This window comes from Mesoplodon bidens, assembly GCF_964165515.1.
Source record: "Mesoplodon bidens genome assembly, chromosome: 3".
Lineage (NCBI taxonomy): Eukaryota > Metazoa > Chordata > Mammalia > Artiodactyla > Ziphiidae > Mesoplodon > Mesoplodon bidens.
The window spans coordinates 111,342,937-111,363,776 of NC_138178.1; the positions used below are offsets into that span (position 1 = coordinate 111,342,937).

Genomic DNA, 20,840 nt, shown 5'->3' on the forward strand with positions numbered 1-20,840 from the left:
TTTCTTAATTGCTTTGGGTTTGTTTTTGTAGGTCTTTTCCTTCTCTTGTGTTTCCTGCCAGAGAAGTTCCTTTAGCGTTTGTTGTAAAGCTGGTTTGGTGGTGCTGAATTCTTTTAACTTTTGCTTATCTGTAAAGGTTTTAATTTCTCCATCGAATCTAAATGAGATCCTTGCTGGGTAGAGTAATCTTGGTTGTAGGCTTTTCCCTTTCATCACTTTAAATATGTCCTGCCACTCCCTTCTGGCTTGCAGAGTTTCTGCTGAAAGATCAGCTGTTAACCTTATGGAGCTTCCCTTGTATGTTATTTGTTGCTTTTCCCTCGTGGCTTTTAATATTTTTTTCTTTGTATTTAATTTTTGATAGTGTGATTCATATGTGTCTTGGCGTGTTTCTCTTTGTGTTTATCCTGTATGGTACTCTCTGTGCTTCCTGGACTTGATTGACTATTTTCATTTCCCTTGTTAGAGAAGTTTTCGACTGTAATCTTTTCAAATATTTTTTCAGACCCTTTCTTTTTCTCTTCTTCTTCTGGGACCCCTATAATTCGAATGTTGGTGCGTTTAATGTTGTTCCAGAGGTCTCTGAGATTGTTCTCAATTCTTCTCATTCTTTTTTCTTTATTCTGCTCCCTGGCAGTTATTTCCACCCTTTTATCTTCCAGCTCACTTATCCATTCTTCTGCCTCAGTTACTCTGTTATTGATTCCTTCTAGGGTATTTTTAATTGAAGTAATTGTGTTGTTCATCACTGTTTGTTTGCTCTGTAGTTCTTCTAGATCCTTGTTAAATGTTTCTTGTATTTTCTCCATTCTGTGTCCAAGATTTTGGATCATCTTTAGTATCATTACTCTGAGTTCTTTTTCAGGTAGGTTGCCTATCTTGTCTTCATTTATTTGGTTTTGTAGCTTTTTACCTTGCTCCTTTATCTGTAACACTTTTTTTTGGTCGTTTCATTTTTTTTTTTTTTTTTTTTTGATGGGTGGTGCTCTTTTCCTGTCTTACTGGTTGTTTGGCCTGAGACGTCCAGCACTGGAGTTTACAGGCAGTTGAATAGAGCTGCGTCTTGGTGCTGAGATGAGGACCTATGGGAGTCATCACTCCGATTGATATTCCCTGGGGTTTGATGTTCTCTGTTAGTCCAGCAATTTGGACTTGGAGCTCCTACTACAGGAGCTTGGGCCCAACCTCCAGCCTGGGAACCATGATCCCACAAGTCTTGTGGCACAGCAAAAAAAAAAAAGGAAGGAAGAAAGAAAGAAAAAAAGGAGCAGTACAATATCAAAGAATTTAAAACAAAATAAAATTAGAAAGATAAAAATATATTAGGAAAAATAAAACTATAATTGAAACAACTGCAACAAGGTAAAATAAAACCACAACAGAAAAAGAAAAAAATAAAAGGAGGGTTGGGAACAAGCCAAAAGGAGAGAAGAATAACAAAGTATAAAGAATAAAATAAAATTAGAAAAATAAAAGATTTATTATGAAAAATAAAAATATAAAAGAATCAACAACAATGAATCAACAAGGTAAAACAGAACCACAATCTAAAAGAGGAAAAAAGAAAAGAAGGAAAAAAAACCCTTGGCTATGGGGGCGGAGTTTAGGCAGGGTGTGGAACTTAGGCAGGGGCGGGTTTTAGGGTGGGGTGGGACCTAGGCAGGCGGGGTTGGTGACGTTTGAGCGTGGGGTGTGGCCTAGGCAGGTTATGTTCAAGCGTGGGGCAGGGCCTCTGCTTAGGACCTGCACAGAAGGGGAGAGGCAGATGTCGAAACGAGGGCCTCTGGAGTATGGAGTTCTGGAGTTTGGAGGCAGTGCCCTGGGTGTAGGGGCAGGGCTTGGGCTCTGCACAGGAGGAGGGAGGCTCCGAGGGCACAGGATTAGGCCCAGGAGCCCAAAAGGGTTCCCAGAGCCTAAGTGGACAGGGTAAGCATTGGCAGCGTTCTCTTCCATTCCTTTTCACCCTTCCCACACTGTCTCCCCCAGGGTCTCCCTGGTTGCTTCTGGACCCCTAACCATAGATGGGTCCCACTGTGTGTGGGAACTCCTCCCCTCCCGCAGCGCCCCCTCAGGGGTGCCGGTCCCATTAGGTCTGGACTTTACTTTTGCTCCTCCTTCCCACCCTCCCACTCCCTCAGGACCTGCGCAGCTGGAGGGTACCTAGGTGGGTAGAGGATCAGGCCTGGGATCCCAGCAGGTTCCTGGGGGCCCAAGTGGGCAGGGAAACCTGGCCATGCTCCCTTTTGATCCTTTGCCCTCCCAGTGGTTCCCCAATTTCCCCTTGGGACGTGGGATCCCTTCCCCTCCCCCAGCTGCCCTTCAGGGGTGCCAGTCCCATCCCGCCAACACTTCTCCTCCCCCTCACTCCCCCCACGGCCTACATCCTACCTGGTTGCTGGGGGTTCCTCCCATCCTCTTAGGTGTCTGTGGTCCCTCACCGGTGCCTGATAGATGCCCTAGTTGTGAGGAGATGCAAATTCCGCGTCCTCCTAGTACACCATCTTGATTCCACCCCCCTGTAGTATTATTTTCTTACACATTTTTTTGGAAAAATTCCACATGGTTCTAATTTTTCCCCCCAGGTAATGTGAACACTAAAGTAAAAGACTGTATAATGTTGAAACAAGTTAATTGTCGGTAAACTTGGAGTGATGGTTTTATAGAAACATTTTCCATAATTTGGGTATTGCATTTTAATTTATAGTCAACTTTTTTATAGACTTCATACTTCTATAGACTTTTTTTTTTTTTTTTTTTTGGTCATGTGGCATGTGGGATCTCAGTTCCCCAACCAGGGATCAAACCTGTGTCGCCTGCAGTGGAAGCGCAGAGTCTTAACCACTGGACCACCAGGGAAGTCTATAGACTTTTGTATAAAGTGAGATACCTCTGAATCCCAGTTGGGGTTTGTTTGTTTGTTTCTTCTTTGTTTGACATAAAACTATAGGAGCCATTAACAAATCAAATTTTAATTCTCAATTCCTTTAGTTTGATTTGAATTTAAAAATCTGTAACATTGTATTTGACCCTGTAAGAGTGCTTACAGGCTTATCACTTGAGTCCTAGTGCAAAGCTATTAGGAGATCACTACTCTTCAGAAGAGGGGAAAAATATGAGAATAATCTATCTCTGTATGTCTTTCACAGTTTTCACTGGAAATCAGATGTCCAACAAGAATTGACAAAACCTAATTTAAGAAATACAGAGTTGAGACTTCCCTGGTGTTCCAGTGGGTAAGACTATGCGCTCCCAGTGCAGGGGGCCTGGGTTCAATCCCTGGTTGGGGAGCTAGATCCCACATGCATGCCACAACTAAGAAACCCATATGCCACAACTAAAAGATCCTGTGTGCCACTGCAACTAAGTCTCAGCACAGCCAAAATAAATAAATAAATAAAATATTAAAGAAAAAAAGAAGTACAGAGTTAAATTTATCAAAATCCAAAACATTTTGTTTGAAGTATTTTCAATCTGAGAGGTAACTTGATACTCCATTTTATAGGAAAGGGAAGTAATACATAGTAATCCTACTTCTCTGCTGGAGTTCTTTCTTATTGACACATTGTAACATCACAATAGCAAGTCCTGGGAGGAGCCCATCCATAAGACCCCTAGATCTCTTGGTCCCTGCTTCCTCTTCTATAAAATTAAGATATTAGATGTCTTTGTTAATCCAAAATTTCAATGAAGAGTTTTCATCACTAAGCACAAATATTTAATTTGTATGGCTAATTAACCAATTTGGAATAAGGTTTACCACCAGAAGTGTTTCTTCACTAATGGCCCATGCCCATGTTTTCTCAAAGTAAACATTTAGTTCCCCTTTTTAATGTTATTTTAAATTTCAAAATAAGTTACCCTTGACATTAAAACCAAAAAGAATACAATTTTAGAAGAAAAATTTTTATTTTTATTTTGAAAGATGCCTGTCATTATCTCTGTTGTGTGTAGTAAAGGGATGGTTGAGTCTGGTTACTTACCCGAAAACAGCTTTTCTATTCTAAGAAGAGTGGAAGGTAAGATAACAACAATAAGAACAGACTCTATGAACTCCAGCCTTTAAGATTTTGTAGCTCTAAACTGCACAGCTCCAACCACCACCAGATCTGATAGTGAGCACCTCTTTGGCTAATGACTAATGGACAGTCTATTCTCAATCCCTCCATCCCCCACTCCACACACACATAAATGACTAACGAATAAAAATAAAACAAGTACTTTTGGACAGACAATGTAATGGTCTATTTATAGTATATAAACTCCTCATCCTCAGTTTTTGAAATATGGCTTTTCTCCCCTGCTTCAATCATATTGCTGTAAAGACCTTAAGAATTCCTCAGTTCACCCCCGCCCCCGCACCCTATTTAAGACAGAAAGTCTGATACTTGAACATCTCCAAAAATACAACATCCATCCGTTTTGGTAAAACTTCCAGCTTGTCTCTGCTATTATTATGTATGTGTTTTAAATGGGTGTGAAATGGTATCTTGTGGTTTTAATTTGCATTTTCCTAAGGATTAATGATGTTGGTGTACAAATAACCATTCTTATTTGGATATATATATATATTTTTTTAAGTCTTAATTTTTATTTTTTTGGCTGCGTTGGGTCTTTGTTGCTGCGTGCAGGCTTTCTCTAGTTGTGGTGAGCGGGGCCTACTCTTCGTTGCAGTGTGCGGGCTTCTCATTGTGGTGGCTTCTCTTGTTGCAGAGCACGGGCTCTAGGCACGTGAGCTTCAGTAGTTGTGGCACTCGGGCTTCAGTAGTTGTGGCTTGCGGGCTCTACAGCACAGGCTCAGTAGTTGTGGCACACGGGCTTAGTTGCTCTGCGGCATGTGGGATCTTCCCAGACCAGGGATCGAACCCGTGTCCCCTGCATTGGCAAGTGGATACTTATCCACTGCACCACCAGGGAAGTCCCTTGGATTTATGTTGTATATCCTAAACCAGAATTTGATGAGACTCTTCTTTCTATTTTTTTGGCTGCGCTTCATGGCACTCGGGATCTTAGTTCCCCGACCAGGGATCGAACCTCTTCCCCCTGCAGTGGAAGTGCAGAGTCTTAACCAGTGGGCCACCAGAGAAGTCCTGATGAGACTTTTTGATCAATTTACCAAAATGGCTTTAGATCAAGATCTGAGGATAACATGATGCATTAGAAAATTTTCAGATATACTGCTAGAAAAATGGTAGACCAGACTATTAAGGTTTATTCTCAAAGCACTTTCATAATTTTTCTGCAAAATTGTTATAGCTTCAGGATTCCTGCAAATCCTAATTTGTTTGGAATTTAACATTTTTAAATGTTTTAATTATTTTAAAACTATTTAAGTAAAATAGCACACATTCAGGGCTTCCCTGGTGGCGCAGTGGTTAAGAATCCGCCTGCCAATGCAGGGGACACGGGTTCGAGCCCTGGTCCGGGAAGATCCCACATGCTGCGGAGCAACTAAGCCCGTGCGCCACAACTACTGAGCCTGCGCTTTAGAGCCCGCAAGCCGCAACTACTGAAGCCCACGCGCCTAGAGCCCGTGCTCCACAACAAGAGAAGCCACCACAATGAGAAGCCTGCGCACAACAAAGAGTAGCCCCGGCTCTCAGCAACTAGAGAAAAACCGCGTGAAGCAGCAAAGACCCAATGCAGCCAAACATTAAATAAATGAATAAATAAATAAATTTATATAAAAAAATAGCACACATTCAAAATTAATCAAGTGTGGTTGAAATATTTCTTGAGTGGCCCAGGGATTTAACAGAAAGTAAAAGTGTCAGCTGAAGCTACTAAAAAAAATGTATTCTGAATCATAAAAGAGAGATTTAGAGAGGGGGGAGAGATAGGGAGCAGGGAGGAAAATGGATGGAAAGAAAAGCACGTGGTGATGGGTTTCTTGAAGTCAAATTTCAGTAGTCTTAGAACTGCAGTAGGAAGAAACCATTGGGAAGAATGTGCAAACTACACTGGGGAAGAGGATGAGGAGGGAAAAGGGGGACTCTGTTGAATGCTTTGCATTTCCTTCACCTCTTTTTGTCCTGACAGAAAGTCTGTGAAGTAGCTGTCTTTATTCCCAGTTGACAGGTGAGAAAACTGAATTATCTCAGAATTCCAGTAAATTTTGAAGCAAAGAATCAAACTGTTTTAGTGTATAAAAAAAGAGTGTATAACATATTACAAACTCTGAGGGAGGTGATGCAAATTAGATGAAAATCTGCTAATGACCAGTATTATTTCCTCTCACTTAAGGATGGAGAAATTCAGAAATAGCTAAATAACTTCGAGGCCTATGGAATGAATCACCATGCTGTGGCAAACAGAATCTAGCACTTGCTAGTTCCATGTTTCCTGAGTTAGGCCATACTGATTAGGTGCTCTCAGCACATCAATTTTTTTTTTTTAGAAATTTTATTTTATTTTTTTAGGCTGTGTAGGGTCTTCGTTGCTGTGCTCAGGCTTTCTCTAGTTGCCGTGAGGGGTGGCTACTCTTTGTTGCAGGCTTCTCATTGCGGTGGCTTCTCTTGTTGTGGAGCATGGGCTCTAGGCGCGCAGCCTTCAGTAGTTGCAGCACAAGGGTTCAGTAGTTGTGGCTCTTGGGCTCTAGAGCACAGGCTCAGTAGTTGTGGCACACAGGCTTAGTTGCTCCGCGGCATGTGGGATCTTCCTAGACCAGGGATCGAACCCATGTCCCCTGAATTGGCAGGCGGATTCTTAACCACTGCATCACCAGGGAAGTCCAGCACATCCATTTTGAAAAAGAGTACATATTTTACAGAAGTATAGCATTTAGAAATGCCACAATAAATGAAACAATAGCTTCATTATTAAAGTAAACATTTATTTTTCAGCTGGCTAATTTTGTAAAATTATATAATGCAGCTCAACATTTTTTAAAATAAATTTATTTTTATTTATTTTTGGCTGCGTTGGGTCTTTGTTGCTGCATGCAAGCTTTCTCTAGTTGTGGCGAGCAGGGACTACTCTTAATTGTAGTGTGTGGGCTTCTCATTGCAGTGGCTTCTCTTGTTGAGGAACATGGGCTCTAGAGTGCAGGCTCAGTAGTTGTGGCACACGGGCTTAGTTGCTCCACAGCACGTGAGATTTTCCTGGACCAGGGCTCGGACCCGTGTCCCCTGCTTTGGCAGGCGGATCCTTAACCACTGTGCCACCAGGGTAGCCCAGCTCAACATTTTTTTTTTTTTTTTTTTGCGTTACATGGGCCTCTCACTGTTGCGGCCTCTCCCGTTGCGGAGCACAGGCTCCGGACGCACAGGCTCAACAGCCATGGCTCACGGGCCCAGCTGCTCCGCGGCACGTGGGATCCTCCCAGACCGGGGCACGAACCCGTGTCCCCTGCATCGGCAGGCGGACTCTCAACCACTGCGCCACCAGGGAAGCCCTCAACATTTTTTAAACAAACTTTTTTGTGTGTAACACAAGAAGTAAGACATCTCTTAAAACTTGGGAAAGAAAGCAAAGTAAGGATAGAGAATAAAAATTGCCCCTAATCCTACCATCCAGATTTAAGCAAAATACATTTTGGTATAATTCCTTCCTTTTATGCTTATTATAGTAGTTCTGAACTTTATATAATATACATGTACATGTACTGTTTTAGTAACTTTACAAAGTTGTGCAAATATTACCATGCTAATAAATCCAGTGTTCGCAGATTTTCATCATCCTAAAAAGAAACCCATCCCCATTTTCCCCCAAACCTTTCTCTCCTGGCCCTAGGTAACTACTAATATGCTTTCTATCTCTATAGATTAGCCTTTTCTGGGCATTTCGTATTAATAGAATTGTGCAATAGTATTTTACATCTGGCTTCTTTCACTTAACATAATGTTTTAAAGGTTCATCCATTTTGTAGCATGTGGCAGTGTTTTCTTCTCATTTGCTGTTGAATAGTTTTCCCTTGTCGGTAGATACACCCCATTTATTTTAATCCATTCATTAGCTGGTGGACATTTGGTTTGTTTCTACTTTTTGTCTATTAAGAGTAATGCTTCTATGAACATTCATGGACAAATTATTTTTGTGGACCTATGTTTTCATTTCTCTTGGGTATATATTTAGAAGTAGAATCTCTGGATAATATGGTAAGTTCATCTTTAACTTTTTTTTTTTTTTTTTTTTGCGGTACACAGGCCTCTCACTGTTGTGGCCTCTCCTGTTGCGGAGCACAGGCTCCGGACGTGCAGGCTCAGCGGCCACGGCTCACGGGCCCGGCCGCATCTTTAACTTTTTAAGAAACTGCCAAATTGTTTTCCAAAGTGGCCGTATCATTTATGCATAATACAAAATTAATATACAGAAATCCATTGCACTTCTATAAACTAACAATGAACTATAAGAAGGAGACATTAAGGAAACGATCCCATTTATCACCACATCAAAATTCCCTGGCAGTCCAGTGGTTAGGACTCCGTGTTTTCACTGCTGAGGGTGCGGGTTTGATCCCTGGTTAGAGAACTAAAATCCCACAAGCCATGTGGCATGGCCAAAAAAAAAAAAAAAAAAAAAAAGAAGACCCAGTTCTCATCACATCAAAAAGACTAAATAAAATACCTAGGAATAAACCTACCTAAGAGGTAAAAGACCTGTACTTGGAAAACTAACAGACACTGATGAATGAAAATGACACAAACAGATAGAAAGATATATTGTATTCTTAGATTGGAAGAAGCAATATTGTTAAAATGACCATGCTACCCAAGGCAATCTACAGATTCAGTGCAATCCCTATAAAAATACCAGTGGGCTCGCCGCAACTAGAGAAAGCCCGTGCACAGCAACGAAGACCCAATGCAGCCAAAAAAAAAAAACAAAGAAATTAAAATAATAATAATTTTTAAAAAATACCAATGGTATTTTTCACAGAACTAGAACAAATAATTTTAAAATTTGTATGGAAATACCAAAGACCCTGAATTGCCAAAACAATCTTGTGAAAGAAGAACAGAGCAGGAGGAATCACACTTCCTGACTTCAGACTATATTATAAAACTACAGTAATCAGAACAGTATGGTACTAGCACAAAAACAGACATAGAGATCAATGGACCAAAATATAGATCCCAGAAATAAACCCATGCATTTGTGGTCAATTAATCTATGACAAACCAGGCAAGAATGTACAATGGAGAAAAGACAGTCTCCTCAGTAAGTGGTCCTGGGAAAACTGGACAACTACATGTAAAAGAATGAATTAGAACAGGGGTCCCCAACCCCCGGGCCATGGACCCGAACCAGGCCACGGCCTGTTAGGAACCAGGCTGCACATCAGGAGGTGAGCAGCGGGCGAGTGAGCGAAGCTTCATCTGCCACTCCCCAGCTCTCGCATGACTGCCTGAACCACCATGTCTCTGCCCCCTGCCCCCTCCGTGGAAAAATTGACTTCCACGAAACCAGTCCCTGGTGCCAAAAAGGTTGGGGACCACTGAATTAGGACATTCTCTAACACCATATACAAAAATAAACCCAAAATGGATTAAAGACCTAAATCTGAGACCAGAAACCATAAAACTCCTGGAGGAAAATATAAGCAGAATGCTCTTTGACATAAATTGTAGCAATATTGTTTGGAATCCGTTTTCTAAAACAAAGGAAATAGAAGCAAAAATTAACAAATGAGACCTAATTAGACTTAAAAATTTTGCACAGCAAAGGAAACAAAAAGACAACCCACAGAGTGGGAGAAAATATTTGCAAATGATATGACTGATAAGGGGTTAATATCCAAAATATATAAACAGCTCATACAACTCATTAAAAAAAATACACAACCTGATTAAAAAATGCACTGAAGACCTGAAAAGACATTCAGATGGCCAACAGGGACAAGAAAAAGATGCTCAACATTGCTAATTGTCAGAGACATGCAACTCAAAACCACAATGAGATATCACTTCACACTTGTCAGAATGGCTATCATCAAAAAAAGCACAAATAACAAATGTTGGCAAGGATGTGGAGAAAAGGGAACTCTCATACACTGTTGGTGAGAATGTAAACTGGTGCAGTCCCTGTGGAAAACAGTATGGAGGGTTCTCAAAGAACTAAAAATAAAACTACCATATGACCCAGCAATTCCACTCCTAGGTATATATCTGAAAGAAATAAAAACACCAATTAGAAAAGATACATGCACCCCAATGTTTGTAGCAGCATTATTTACGATTGCCAAGATATGGAAGCAGCCTACGTGTCTATCAATAGATGAATGGATAAAGAAGATGTGGTATATGTATATGCAATGGAATATTACTGAGAAGATATTATTACTGAGGAGAATACTACCAAGGAGATGTGAAGATTAAATATAATATGGGATCCTATAACTGAAAAAGGACATTCAGTAAAATGTAAGGAAATCTGAATAAAGTATAGACTTCAGGTAATAATAATGTATCAATTCATTAATTGTAACATATGTACCATACTAAGATGTTGATAATAGGGGAAACTGGGTGTGGAGTATATGAGAACACTCTATACTGTCCTTGCAATTTTTTCTGTAAATCTAAAACTATTCTAAAAAATAAAATCTATGGAATTAAAAAACATATATCAGTGGGCCACAACTAGCATTTTTCCTCAATATTTTTTTGTGATGATTTTCAAATATACTACAAAGTTGAAAAGAATTTCACAGTGAATTCCCATATACTCACCACCTAAATTCTACCATTAATCTTTTACTATATAGTCATCCATCCCTCAGTATCCATGGGGGATTGGTTCCAGAGTTCCCACACATACCCAAATCGGTGAATGTTCAAGTTCCTTATGTAAAATGGCTTAGTGTTTGCATATAACCTACGCATATCCTTCCATATACTTTAAAATAACTTAATCTAGAAATAACTCTAAATTACCTATAATATCTAATACAATGTAAATGCTATATAAATAGTCGCCAGTGCACGGCATATTCAAGTTTTGCTTTTAGGAACATATTGGAATTTTTTTTTCCCAAATATTTTCAATCCATGGTTGGTTGAACCTGTGGATACGGAACCCACAGATCTAGAGGGCTGACTGTACTTACTTTATCATATATCTAACCATCTATCCATCTGTCTACCCATCCATTAATTTATCTTAGTTTTTTTGGTGCATTTCAAGGTAAATTATAGGGAGTTCCCTGGTGGCCTAGTGGTTAGGATTCCGAGCTTTCTCTGCCTTGGCCTGGGTTTGATCCCTGGTTGGGAAACTGAGATCCTGCAAGCCAGGCAGCACAGCCTGCCCCCCCCCAAAAAAAAAAGTAAATTGTAGACATCAGTACATTTCCCCCCAATACTTCAGCATGTATATCGTTAACCAGAATATTAGTTTCTTTTTATATAAAATTTACATTTGGTGAGTTTTGAAAAATCCATACATCTGTGTAATCCAAACCCCTCACAACTGCATTTTTTACAAAATGAAAGGTCATAGAAGATACTGGAGTACAATACACAAAGGATGGGCGAGTATTGTTTTACAAACTTCCATTCAAGTATGTATGTACCTGTATACTGGGTCACAATGTAAAATATATCACAGCGTAAAATATATCACAGTAAAACAGTGAAAATCACTGGTCTGGTAGGGGAGCTCAGAATGTAATCAAATAGCGATTATTTAGGGTGACAGGTTTTGTAAGATACAGTGATGGATTCAAAGAAAAGATAGTCAACTTTTTGTGGTTAGAAAGAGGGATTGGGATAGGCAGGAAAGGCTTGTCTGAGGAAGAGGTGATGTACTATCGTAATGACATTGGCCAACACTTACATAGCACTCAGTTCATGCCAACTGCCAAACACTGTTCTAAGAATGTTACATATACTAACTACTCCTCACAACCTAGAAGGTCAGTACTAATATTATTCCCATTGTACCTCAGACTGAGTACAGAAAGATTAAGTAATTTTCCCAGGATCAGAGGGCTAATAAGTAGTAGAGCCAAACAGTCGAGCTCTACCTAGTTCATGCTTTTGACTATTATACCTTACGAGTACTATACATTTTTTGGTGGAAATTGGCTTTGTAACTTGGGGGATTTTATTTCAGTCATTTTCATGGGGCAAAAACAAAGTTTTTGTCTGATATTCCCTGAGTGTGTGTGAGTTTTACAATATTATGGTTCTGGGGGTACCTAGAAAGCATTTAGAGCTAGAAAGGATGTTAGCCATCATCAAATAACATTTTCATTTCCAGAAACTTCCTAGTCTACTGTTTTTGTGCAGTGAATTGTTTGATATTTTCCATTAATTATGCAGCAGCATTAGAAAAGATAATGTTGAGTTGATCATTCCCAAAGATACCTGAAGTTGATGCTTATTAAGCTTAAATGGACATTAATGACACTGATACACTGAGTGAGGCAGAGGCAATGTGATAAATTAAGGACAGCATTATGAGTCAAGAGACCAGAATTCAGGACTTCACTCTGCATCTCAGATTACCAGTTTTCCCATCTACAAAATGAAGGGAGTGCACATCAGAGATGACAGATACAAGGTGCATATGTTGCCACACCCTGCTTCCTAACCCACAACTGACGTTACTAATTATTCATGACATCGTCTTGCTCTGAACCTGAAAACAGCTTCGGAATCCTTCCCAACACAGTGCTCAATGCAGTTAGTACAGTTAATCAAAGTTGGCACCCAAGTTGAAATCTATTTGTCATCTTTGGGTATGACAACCTATAAAGATTCTTCCAGTTCTAACTCCCAGAAATACACCATCAGAAGTATGAAAACTGTGCCCAATTCAATACTTACTTCAGTCTTTCCAGTCTGTCTTTTCTCTAAGCATTAAGTTTACATCATGTAGGGGACTGGGACACTGATCTGTTTATATTCTACTGTGAATCTACCCACCACCCTAGTCTTGGCCTTTAGGCAGCCTAGCACCCTTTGTGTAATGTCTTCCCTAGTAAAGTTTTTTTTATTCTTCCTTGATTTTTCACACATATTCACACAAGTTCTTGGGTGTAGAATCTCCTAACTTCTTGGCAATCAAGACATCTTTCCCAGCCCATGTGTTGTTGAATGCAAAGAGTATATTAACAGAGGAAGTTCATATCTGCTCCCTGACCACTCCCAGCACTTGTCTAAGCATATTCCTTCTTATTGCCCTACCTCAGTTTCATAATTATTTGATCTCCCTCCTCCCTGATAATTAGTAACCAGGATAGGTGCTTATGTCATTCATCTTCAGTTCTCAAACATGTACCTGTCTCTGAGTCTCCACATTGTATATTTTGGTGTTATATATTTTATAATAGAAATACTTTACAGTTTTGCTTGTCTGCTTTATTACCACTGTGTAATCCTACAGTTGTAAATTGTGTAATTGTTTATGAGCGTGCAAAAAAACCCCACTGTATTCAAGTCTTTAGATGCCTTCAGCTACTATTTTCAAGACTTGTGTCCTAATGAGTATCAGTTCAGCACGTCCTTGTTTGTCATCCTTGGTCTTGAAGTCAGTGGGAAGGAATGCTGTGCTTGTAAGGTGGAAACCAATTTGATCCCTTGGTGTAGCATCTCAGTGGGATCATTTTACATCTCATTTTACCACTTAATGCAACCAGGGCATTTAAAGGCAAAGGTTTGGCCATGAGTACCTTTGAGACAATATTTTTTTCTTTTACCTGGCAGTTGGAATCTAGGGTATAGGATTGTCATTTCTAACTTTCATAAAGATGGTTTTAAAATAACTTTGCTGAAAGGGAATAAAGGAAAGGATGGTAATCTTTATTTATTAGTCATCTGCCATAATTTTTACTGGCAGTAATTTGTAAGGAGGATAAAAGCAGGACTTAACGCCAAACGATTAAATAACACAGAGTATGTTGCAATGCCACCTACAGTAGTGAGTTTATCTTCCTGGAAAAGGGAGTGAATGACCACAGGCCTCCCCCTGTGGCACAGCTGTCAAATCCCCAGCTGAGCTGGTCTAGATGACATCCTGTTCTGCACACCGAATGAACACAGCAGCCCCAGGCTTTGCCAGACTGGATCTGCCTCTAACCAGCTCGTAATGTTTGGAATTGTTATGAGATAACTGCCTGTCTGATAGGGTTTAGGAAATAAGAGATGAGCTAGGAAGGCAAAAAATAATATAAAATATTATCTCATCATCTGTTGCAACTATTCTGTAAAATTATTCCAAGTTTTAAAATTTCACTTAAGAACTATTGTTAACCTTGGTCTTTTGCACTGATTTTCAAAGATATTACAAAATGTGAATATGATATTGTAAGATTGGCCTATGAGACAGCTCTGATGCTCATGATGAAAGAACTGGCCATTGGTCAATATTGTGCGCTTTTGCATTGATTATTTCAAAAACTATATTAAGTATAAGAATAACAAACATGGGATTCAATACAGCTGAGTTTGAAATAAACCCACAAGCATGAATGATGAGGAGTGGGGTGTCATGGATCTGTGCATGCGCTTGGCCTCTGACCTGCATCTCACCCCTGACATACAGTAATCCAGGTATGCTGGGTGGCTTAACAACTGTAAAATTCAGTTTTCTTGTCCTTAAAATGGGGATAACAGAAGTCCCTGCCGCAGAAAATTGTGAGAACTAAATAATGTATGTAAATTGCTCAGTACAGAACCTTATAGGACTTGTTACAGGGCGTTGTACGAGCACTTTGACAAATAGTTGATGTTACTACTGCTTTCAACACTAAGGAAAGAAGAGCTTCACTACACATCCTGTCTCCATTGTCCATAGAATAAATTTCATATTCCTTAGCATAACTTCTAAAGCCAATTTTATCTTACGCGAGCAGCTCAATTTCCTGTGACCATTCTTCTTGCCCACTGACCTGCAACCGAAGTGAACTTCCAGAGCTTTCATACCCCTATTTTCTGTGCCTCAGAGTCTCTCCCTCTGGGTCATTCTTCAAGATCTTGCTTAAATGCCCCTTGTCTGGGAAGCCATTCCCAACTTTCCCATGATGCTCCTTGTCCCTCCCTTTTGTGCACCACAGAAGTATACCCGCCCCAGTTATAACTCATCACCTTGTACTGCTGTTATTTGTTTACCTATCCAGTACCTTTGCTAGGTGTCGTGATCTGAAGATCAGAAATCATTACTTCTTCATCCATATTCTCCTTCTTGTACTTGACACATAGTTGGCGCCCAACAAGATTGATGAAACAAAACAAAACAAAAAGATTGATGAAACAATTGAATGAATATGAGTAGAACTACTGTAGATACTCAAAAATGTTTTGGAGGATAACTAAGGAAAATTTATCTTTAGTTATTTATTAAAGTCTCATTTAGTTCATAGGAGTGAAGACCAATGTTATCAGAAGACGTTTTACTTCTGGTTCATCTATGGAACACATTTAATATGATTCTTGAGAAATTTGATCTTGCCTTTCTGTTGTTCTTTTATTCTTCAGGTTCTGGTTACAGCCACCCCTCGCCATAACTTTTGACCTATATTTGGAAAAATACTGGCCAGAAAAAAAAATGATAAAATTTTTCCTCATGGTGAATAAACAAGGGCAGACCCGACTTTCTAAGTACTATGAACATGTGGAGATTAATAAGCGTACGCTTCTGGAAACAGAAGTCATAAAGAGCTGTCTCTCTCGATCCAGTGAACAAGTAAGTTTCTGATTCTCTTTGATCTCTGCATTCAACTCAGCAGTGGCAGATTTATTATTACTGAGTCGCAGGGGCCATCGTTTTCTTTGAACTACATTCTTTCAATAGCTATTAGGGAAAATTAACAAATGAAGTGAAATGAAGACTGCCCATAGCTCTCTTTACATCCCCTTAAGGAAAATAAAAGCAAAGAAAATCAGGAAAAGTCTTGGGTTCATATTTAGGTCAGCATATTTGTCTTATTGCACTATGGAAGTGGCAGCTCAAATTTAAGCCTGCTAATAGACATACCTTTTTTTTTTGTTCATATGAATTCACCCCTTGGAACTCTTAGGAGTGCCTGTAGCAGACGGCTTTCTTTAAGCCAAAAGATGAAGGTCAGATGACCAGTATAGAGGGGAACAGTCAAGACCCACTTTGTGCTGGAGGATAATAACATGATTCTCATGTGGAGTGCAGTTTTTTTCTGCTTATCATTTTTATAAATTTACCACCAACATAATACTGGAACAAGTAATTTAAAAACAAAACAAACTTGATTTGAACTTGTCTTATTATATAGATGGGAGAAATGGAAGTTAAAAAATTCATATGAAACAACAAATCTATCCATTCTGCCAAAATTGAGGTTAAATTAAATCGTTAAAATAATAGTAAACAGGAATTGTAAAAACTGAGTCTACTTTTACAAAGGACTTTAGTTGGAGAATTACTTAGTCTAGGCCCTAAACTTGGAACCCTTTGGAAATCACTGAGCAAACTAATGCAAATACAGAAAGCTTATTTAAATCACCCATTAATTTTGCTAGTTCTCTTTTTCACTGCATATGTAGAAAGGCTGCTCGTGGGAACCACTGGTAAGTCATAAAATATTAAGCTACATCAGTGCTCACAAGTTACGCATTAGAACTGTGTTTCCCTTGGCTTCTAAATTGATTTTCCAGTCAGAACATCTCAGAGTCCTCTTTGAATTACTACTTTGGACTGCCATGGCACACACTGCTTTATGTAGTTGTCAAAAGAAAACAAAAACTATTAAAGGTCTGTGTTAATAGCCACATACTTTACGTAAAGGTAAACAAACTGCAGAAGCATTTCTGTTTGAATCTTTCTACAGAATGTAGGCACTCTACAGTTTCATAGTTTTCACTGATAGGTTACCCTCTGAAATATATGCTTTGAAATGAACATACCATTAGATATTTTTGAAGCATTCTAAATTATCTTAGATTTTAAAGGGAACCCACTGGGCTTTTAGCATAATCAGGTACCAAAGTAACACAATCTCAGCTTCATTTTTATTTTATCCACAAAGGTGCTTGGATACTTTTTTTTTGAATGTCAGAAACTCCTGAGAGGCTTTGAAAAATGTTCCTCAGTTCCTTCAAATAGATTGTGTTTCCTTGAAAGATCTGACTGAACAGAAATAATACTGTCTCTACAGTGAACCAAAAGCTGCAGAATGGTCCTGGACTTAATACTTTTATCCTAATGTCAAATAAAAGCCTCAAACGCCTCCATTATATAGATCATTGAATGGCTTTCCCGTGGAAGAAATGCCATAATCAAAACTTGCAGCTTCGGGGCTTCCCTGGTGGCGCAGTGGTTGAGAGTCTGCCTGCCGATGCGGGGGACGCGGGTTCGTGCCCCGGTCCGGGAAGATCCCACATGCTGCGGAATGGCTGGGCCCGTGAGCCATGGCCGCTGAGCCTGCACGTCCAGAGCCTGTGCTCCGCAACGGGAGAGGCCACAACAGTGAGAGGCCCGCGTACCGCAAAAAAAAAACAAACTTGCAGCTTCGGAAATTCCTTGACGGTCCAGTGGTTAGGACTCTGTGCTTTCACTGCCAGGGATGCGGGTTCGATCCCTGGTTAGGGAGCTAAGATCCCACAAGCTGTGTAGCATGGCCAAAAAAAACCACACCAAACCAAACCAAAATAAAAAAACTTGCAGTTTCATTCCCAGGTACATCTGAGCACCATAGAGCAACATATCCCATTGCAAAAAGTCATACCGTTCTTGCTCAATCACATTTGGACAAGCACACCCAAAAATCCAAAGGAAGGGCAACACTGTACCTTCAGCCTGCTGTCCAATTCCTGTCCACCCAGTGCCTTCCTCTCCCGCTTTGTACAATGGCTTTAGGAGAGAGATGAATGGGAAGGGAGTTGTTTCCTCCACTAGTCAGTAGTGGTAAGCTAGTTATTAATTCCTATACAGCAATATTTACAATGGGAGATTTTTGTCTAGTATCTGCCACACAAAAGCCATCTTTAAATAATTTATAAAAAGAGCCTACATTGATTCTTCTCAAAAAGAAATCAAGATTTTTCTTTTTTTGCATGTGTGTATGCTCTGTATATTTGGCTCTTGAATGACTATCAGATAGTACAAACAGAATCTCTAATTGCTTCCAAAAGAGCCCAGGGGAGATGGAAAGAAGAAAATCTTCTTTATCATGTTGGCTTATTTTCACTTTTGGAGGCAGTCTAAAATGCTGATTATTTAGTAGCCTTTTCTTTGCTGGCTGAGTGCCACACAGAGCCAAGCAAACGAATAAGAAGACGTACAGGTGGGAACCCATGTGAACACTCAGACATTTTTCCAAGACCACTTCTCCACCTCCCACTAGAGATGCTTCCAAGCATTCCCCTGAGTACTGTGAGGAGGCGGCCAGCAAAGATTGTGTCACATCTTAATGTTGAATATTTCTAGGAATGTGTTAACAGATACTCAAATCAGAACCTAGAAATTATGCATGCCATTTTGAAGAAATCCCTGTCAACCATAGGAATTAATGTCTAATTATGTTTTGTCTAGTGCTCTTTCATTGAATATAAGGATTTTAAGCTGATATATCGGCAGTATGCAGCTCTCTTCATTGTGGTCGGAGTTAATGACACTGAGGTAAGATAATAGAAGAGCTTATGGAAAATACAAGAAATTAGGAATAACAGTGATTTAAAAAAATTTATTTAATTTTGGCTGCATTGGGTCTTCACTGACACGTGCTGGCTTTTCTCTAGTTGCAGTGAGCGGGCGCTACTCTTTGTTGTGGTGCGTGGGCTTCTCATTGCAGTGGCTTCTCTTGTTGTGGAGCATGGGCTCTAGGCACGTGGGCTTCAGTAGTTGTGGCACGTGGGCTCAGTAGTTGTGGCTCGCAGGCCTTAGAGTGCAGGCTCAGTAGTTGTGGCTCACGGACCTAGTTGCTCCATGGCATGTGGGATCTTCCCAGACGAGAGCTCAAACCCGTGTCCCCTGCATCAGCAGGCGGATTCTCAATCACTATGCCACCAGGGAAGCCCAACAGTCTGATTTTTATTCCTCCTTAAGTTGACATTTTCTTCCCTACTTACCTCCATAACAATTAGCTTGACTCTTGAAGTATATTGGTTTTTATCAAGGCTGGGGAAACTGTGGAAGAGATAAACTTAGGATTTTTTTGGGATTAGATGAGCAATTTGTGGAGAAGCACAAAACCACAGAATGCCTTCCTCGACCCTAAGCAATACCAGTTTCCTGCCCTCATTCTGTGTGGCACAGTGGGGCAGCTTAGCCAAGGGTAGAGGCCAAACAACTGTGGCATTAAACATAGGCTGACATTTCAGAAGGCAGAACAAACTGTAAATATGGTTGTGTTATAATTACATCTCATCAGATATAGTTCACCTTTTCAGAAATGGTCAGTCCCAGATCAATAGCACCTTTGGCCATGGAATCCCTGAAAGGGTATTTAAGATCTAAAATACTTTGAAATCTCAGTTGATTGTTTTTTTATCCATGAACCAAACTTTGAGATGGTTTCCCCATCTTCACAGATGGAAAAGTGATGACATGAAGACCCCGGGGGAAAAAAAACCAAAAAAAACCTGGCTTCAGCCAGTTGGTGATGAAGTCAGGGAGTAGACCTCAAAACTCTATAATCACCAGACACAATCTGGTTTCAATTCAGCTAGATTCATTACGGACTTTTCAAAAAATCTTAGAGGTTAAAGTTTTGTACATGTCCCCTATTGATAAGCTGCTTTTAAACAAATAAGTCCTAGAATTATTCTGAATATTTGTCAACAGGAAGCTGCTTTGCTCACATTATCTGTTTACCAAATGCTCTAAAACCTGGTTGCTGACTGGGCAGCTCCATGTCTGATTTCCTCAATAGGTCATATTAAAACTAACTGCACCCGGGAATTCCCTGGTGGCACAGTGGTTAAGAATCCACTTGTCAATACAGGGGACACGGGTTCGAGCCCTAGTTCAGGAAGATCCCTCGTGCCATGGAGCAACTAAGCCCTAGTGCCACAACTACTGAGCCTGCACTTTAGAGCCCGTGAGCCACAACTACTGAGCCCGCATGCCACAACTACTGAAGCCCATGCACCTAGAGCCCGTGCTCTGCAACAAGAGAAGCCACCACAATAAGAAGCCTGCGCACCACAATGAAGAGTAGCCCCTGTTCGCCGCAACTAGAGAAAGCCCGTGCACAGCAACAAAGACCCAACGTGCCAAAAAATAAGTAAATAAATAAATTTAAAAATAAATAAATAAAATAAAACTAACTGCACCCTTCCCTTTTTATTTCAGAATGAGATGGCAATTTATGAATTCATCCATAACTTTGTGGAAGTTTTAGACGACTACTTCAGCCGAGTGGTAAGTCTAATGACTAAAAAATGGTTTTCGTCCTTAGCTCAATTTCCCAGAAATGGGTCTATGTCAAAAATATGTGTCAATGGGCCTCCCTGGTGGCGCAGTGGTTAAGAATCCACCTGCCAATGCAGGGGACACGGGTTCGAGCTCTGGGCCAGGAAGATCCCACATGCTGCAGAGCAAAGCCCGTGCGCCACAACTACTGAAGCCCACACACCTAGAGCCCGTGCTCTGCAGCAAGAGAAGCCACCGCAATGAGAAGCCCCCACACCGCAACAAAGAGTAGCCCTTGCTCACCACAACTGGACAAAATCCACACGCAGCAACAAAGACCCAACACAGCCAAAAATAAATAAATTTATATATAAAAAAATATGTGTTAATATAGAGCTTTAATGTGTAAAAGTTAAAAATCAAATGATGCCAAATTTTCATTACCTTTCCTTCTGGCTCATCCAACGTGTTAGAAACCTACATGTCTTAGATCTTTATAAAGAACCAGTTCTATAAGACTAAGAACCTCTTGTGTCTTTCTCTCAATTAAGATATTTTGCTATCAAACTTCCTCTCTC

General features: G+C 40.1%; 1 protein-coding gene across 3 annotated transcripts in view; it reads left to right on the plus strand.

The window, feature by feature from the left end:
* Positions 1-20,840, plus strand: part of AP4S1 (adaptor related protein complex 4 subunit sigma 1) — a 49,729-nt gene that overhangs the window by 15,408 nt on the left and 13,481 nt on the right. The window contains exons 2-6 of one of the 3 annotated variants that reach the window (XM_081229708.1): positions 3,147-3,233; positions 15,414-15,621; positions 18,442-18,528; positions 20,203-20,271; positions 20,400-20,526. In XM_081229708.1, the coding sequence (XP_081085834.1) occupies positions 15,484-15,621; positions 18,442-18,528; positions 20,203-20,271; positions 20,400-20,474 (369 nt within the window). In that variant the 5' untranslated portion in view covers positions 3,147-3,233; positions 15,414-15,483 and the 3' untranslated portion in view covers positions 20,475-20,526. Of the gene's footprint in view, positions 1-3,146; positions 3,234-15,413; positions 15,622-18,441; positions 18,529-20,202; positions 20,272-20,399; positions 20,527-20,840 lie in introns of those variants that run through there. The other 2 variants (XM_081229707.1, XM_081229709.1) reach the window with 2 other exon arrangements.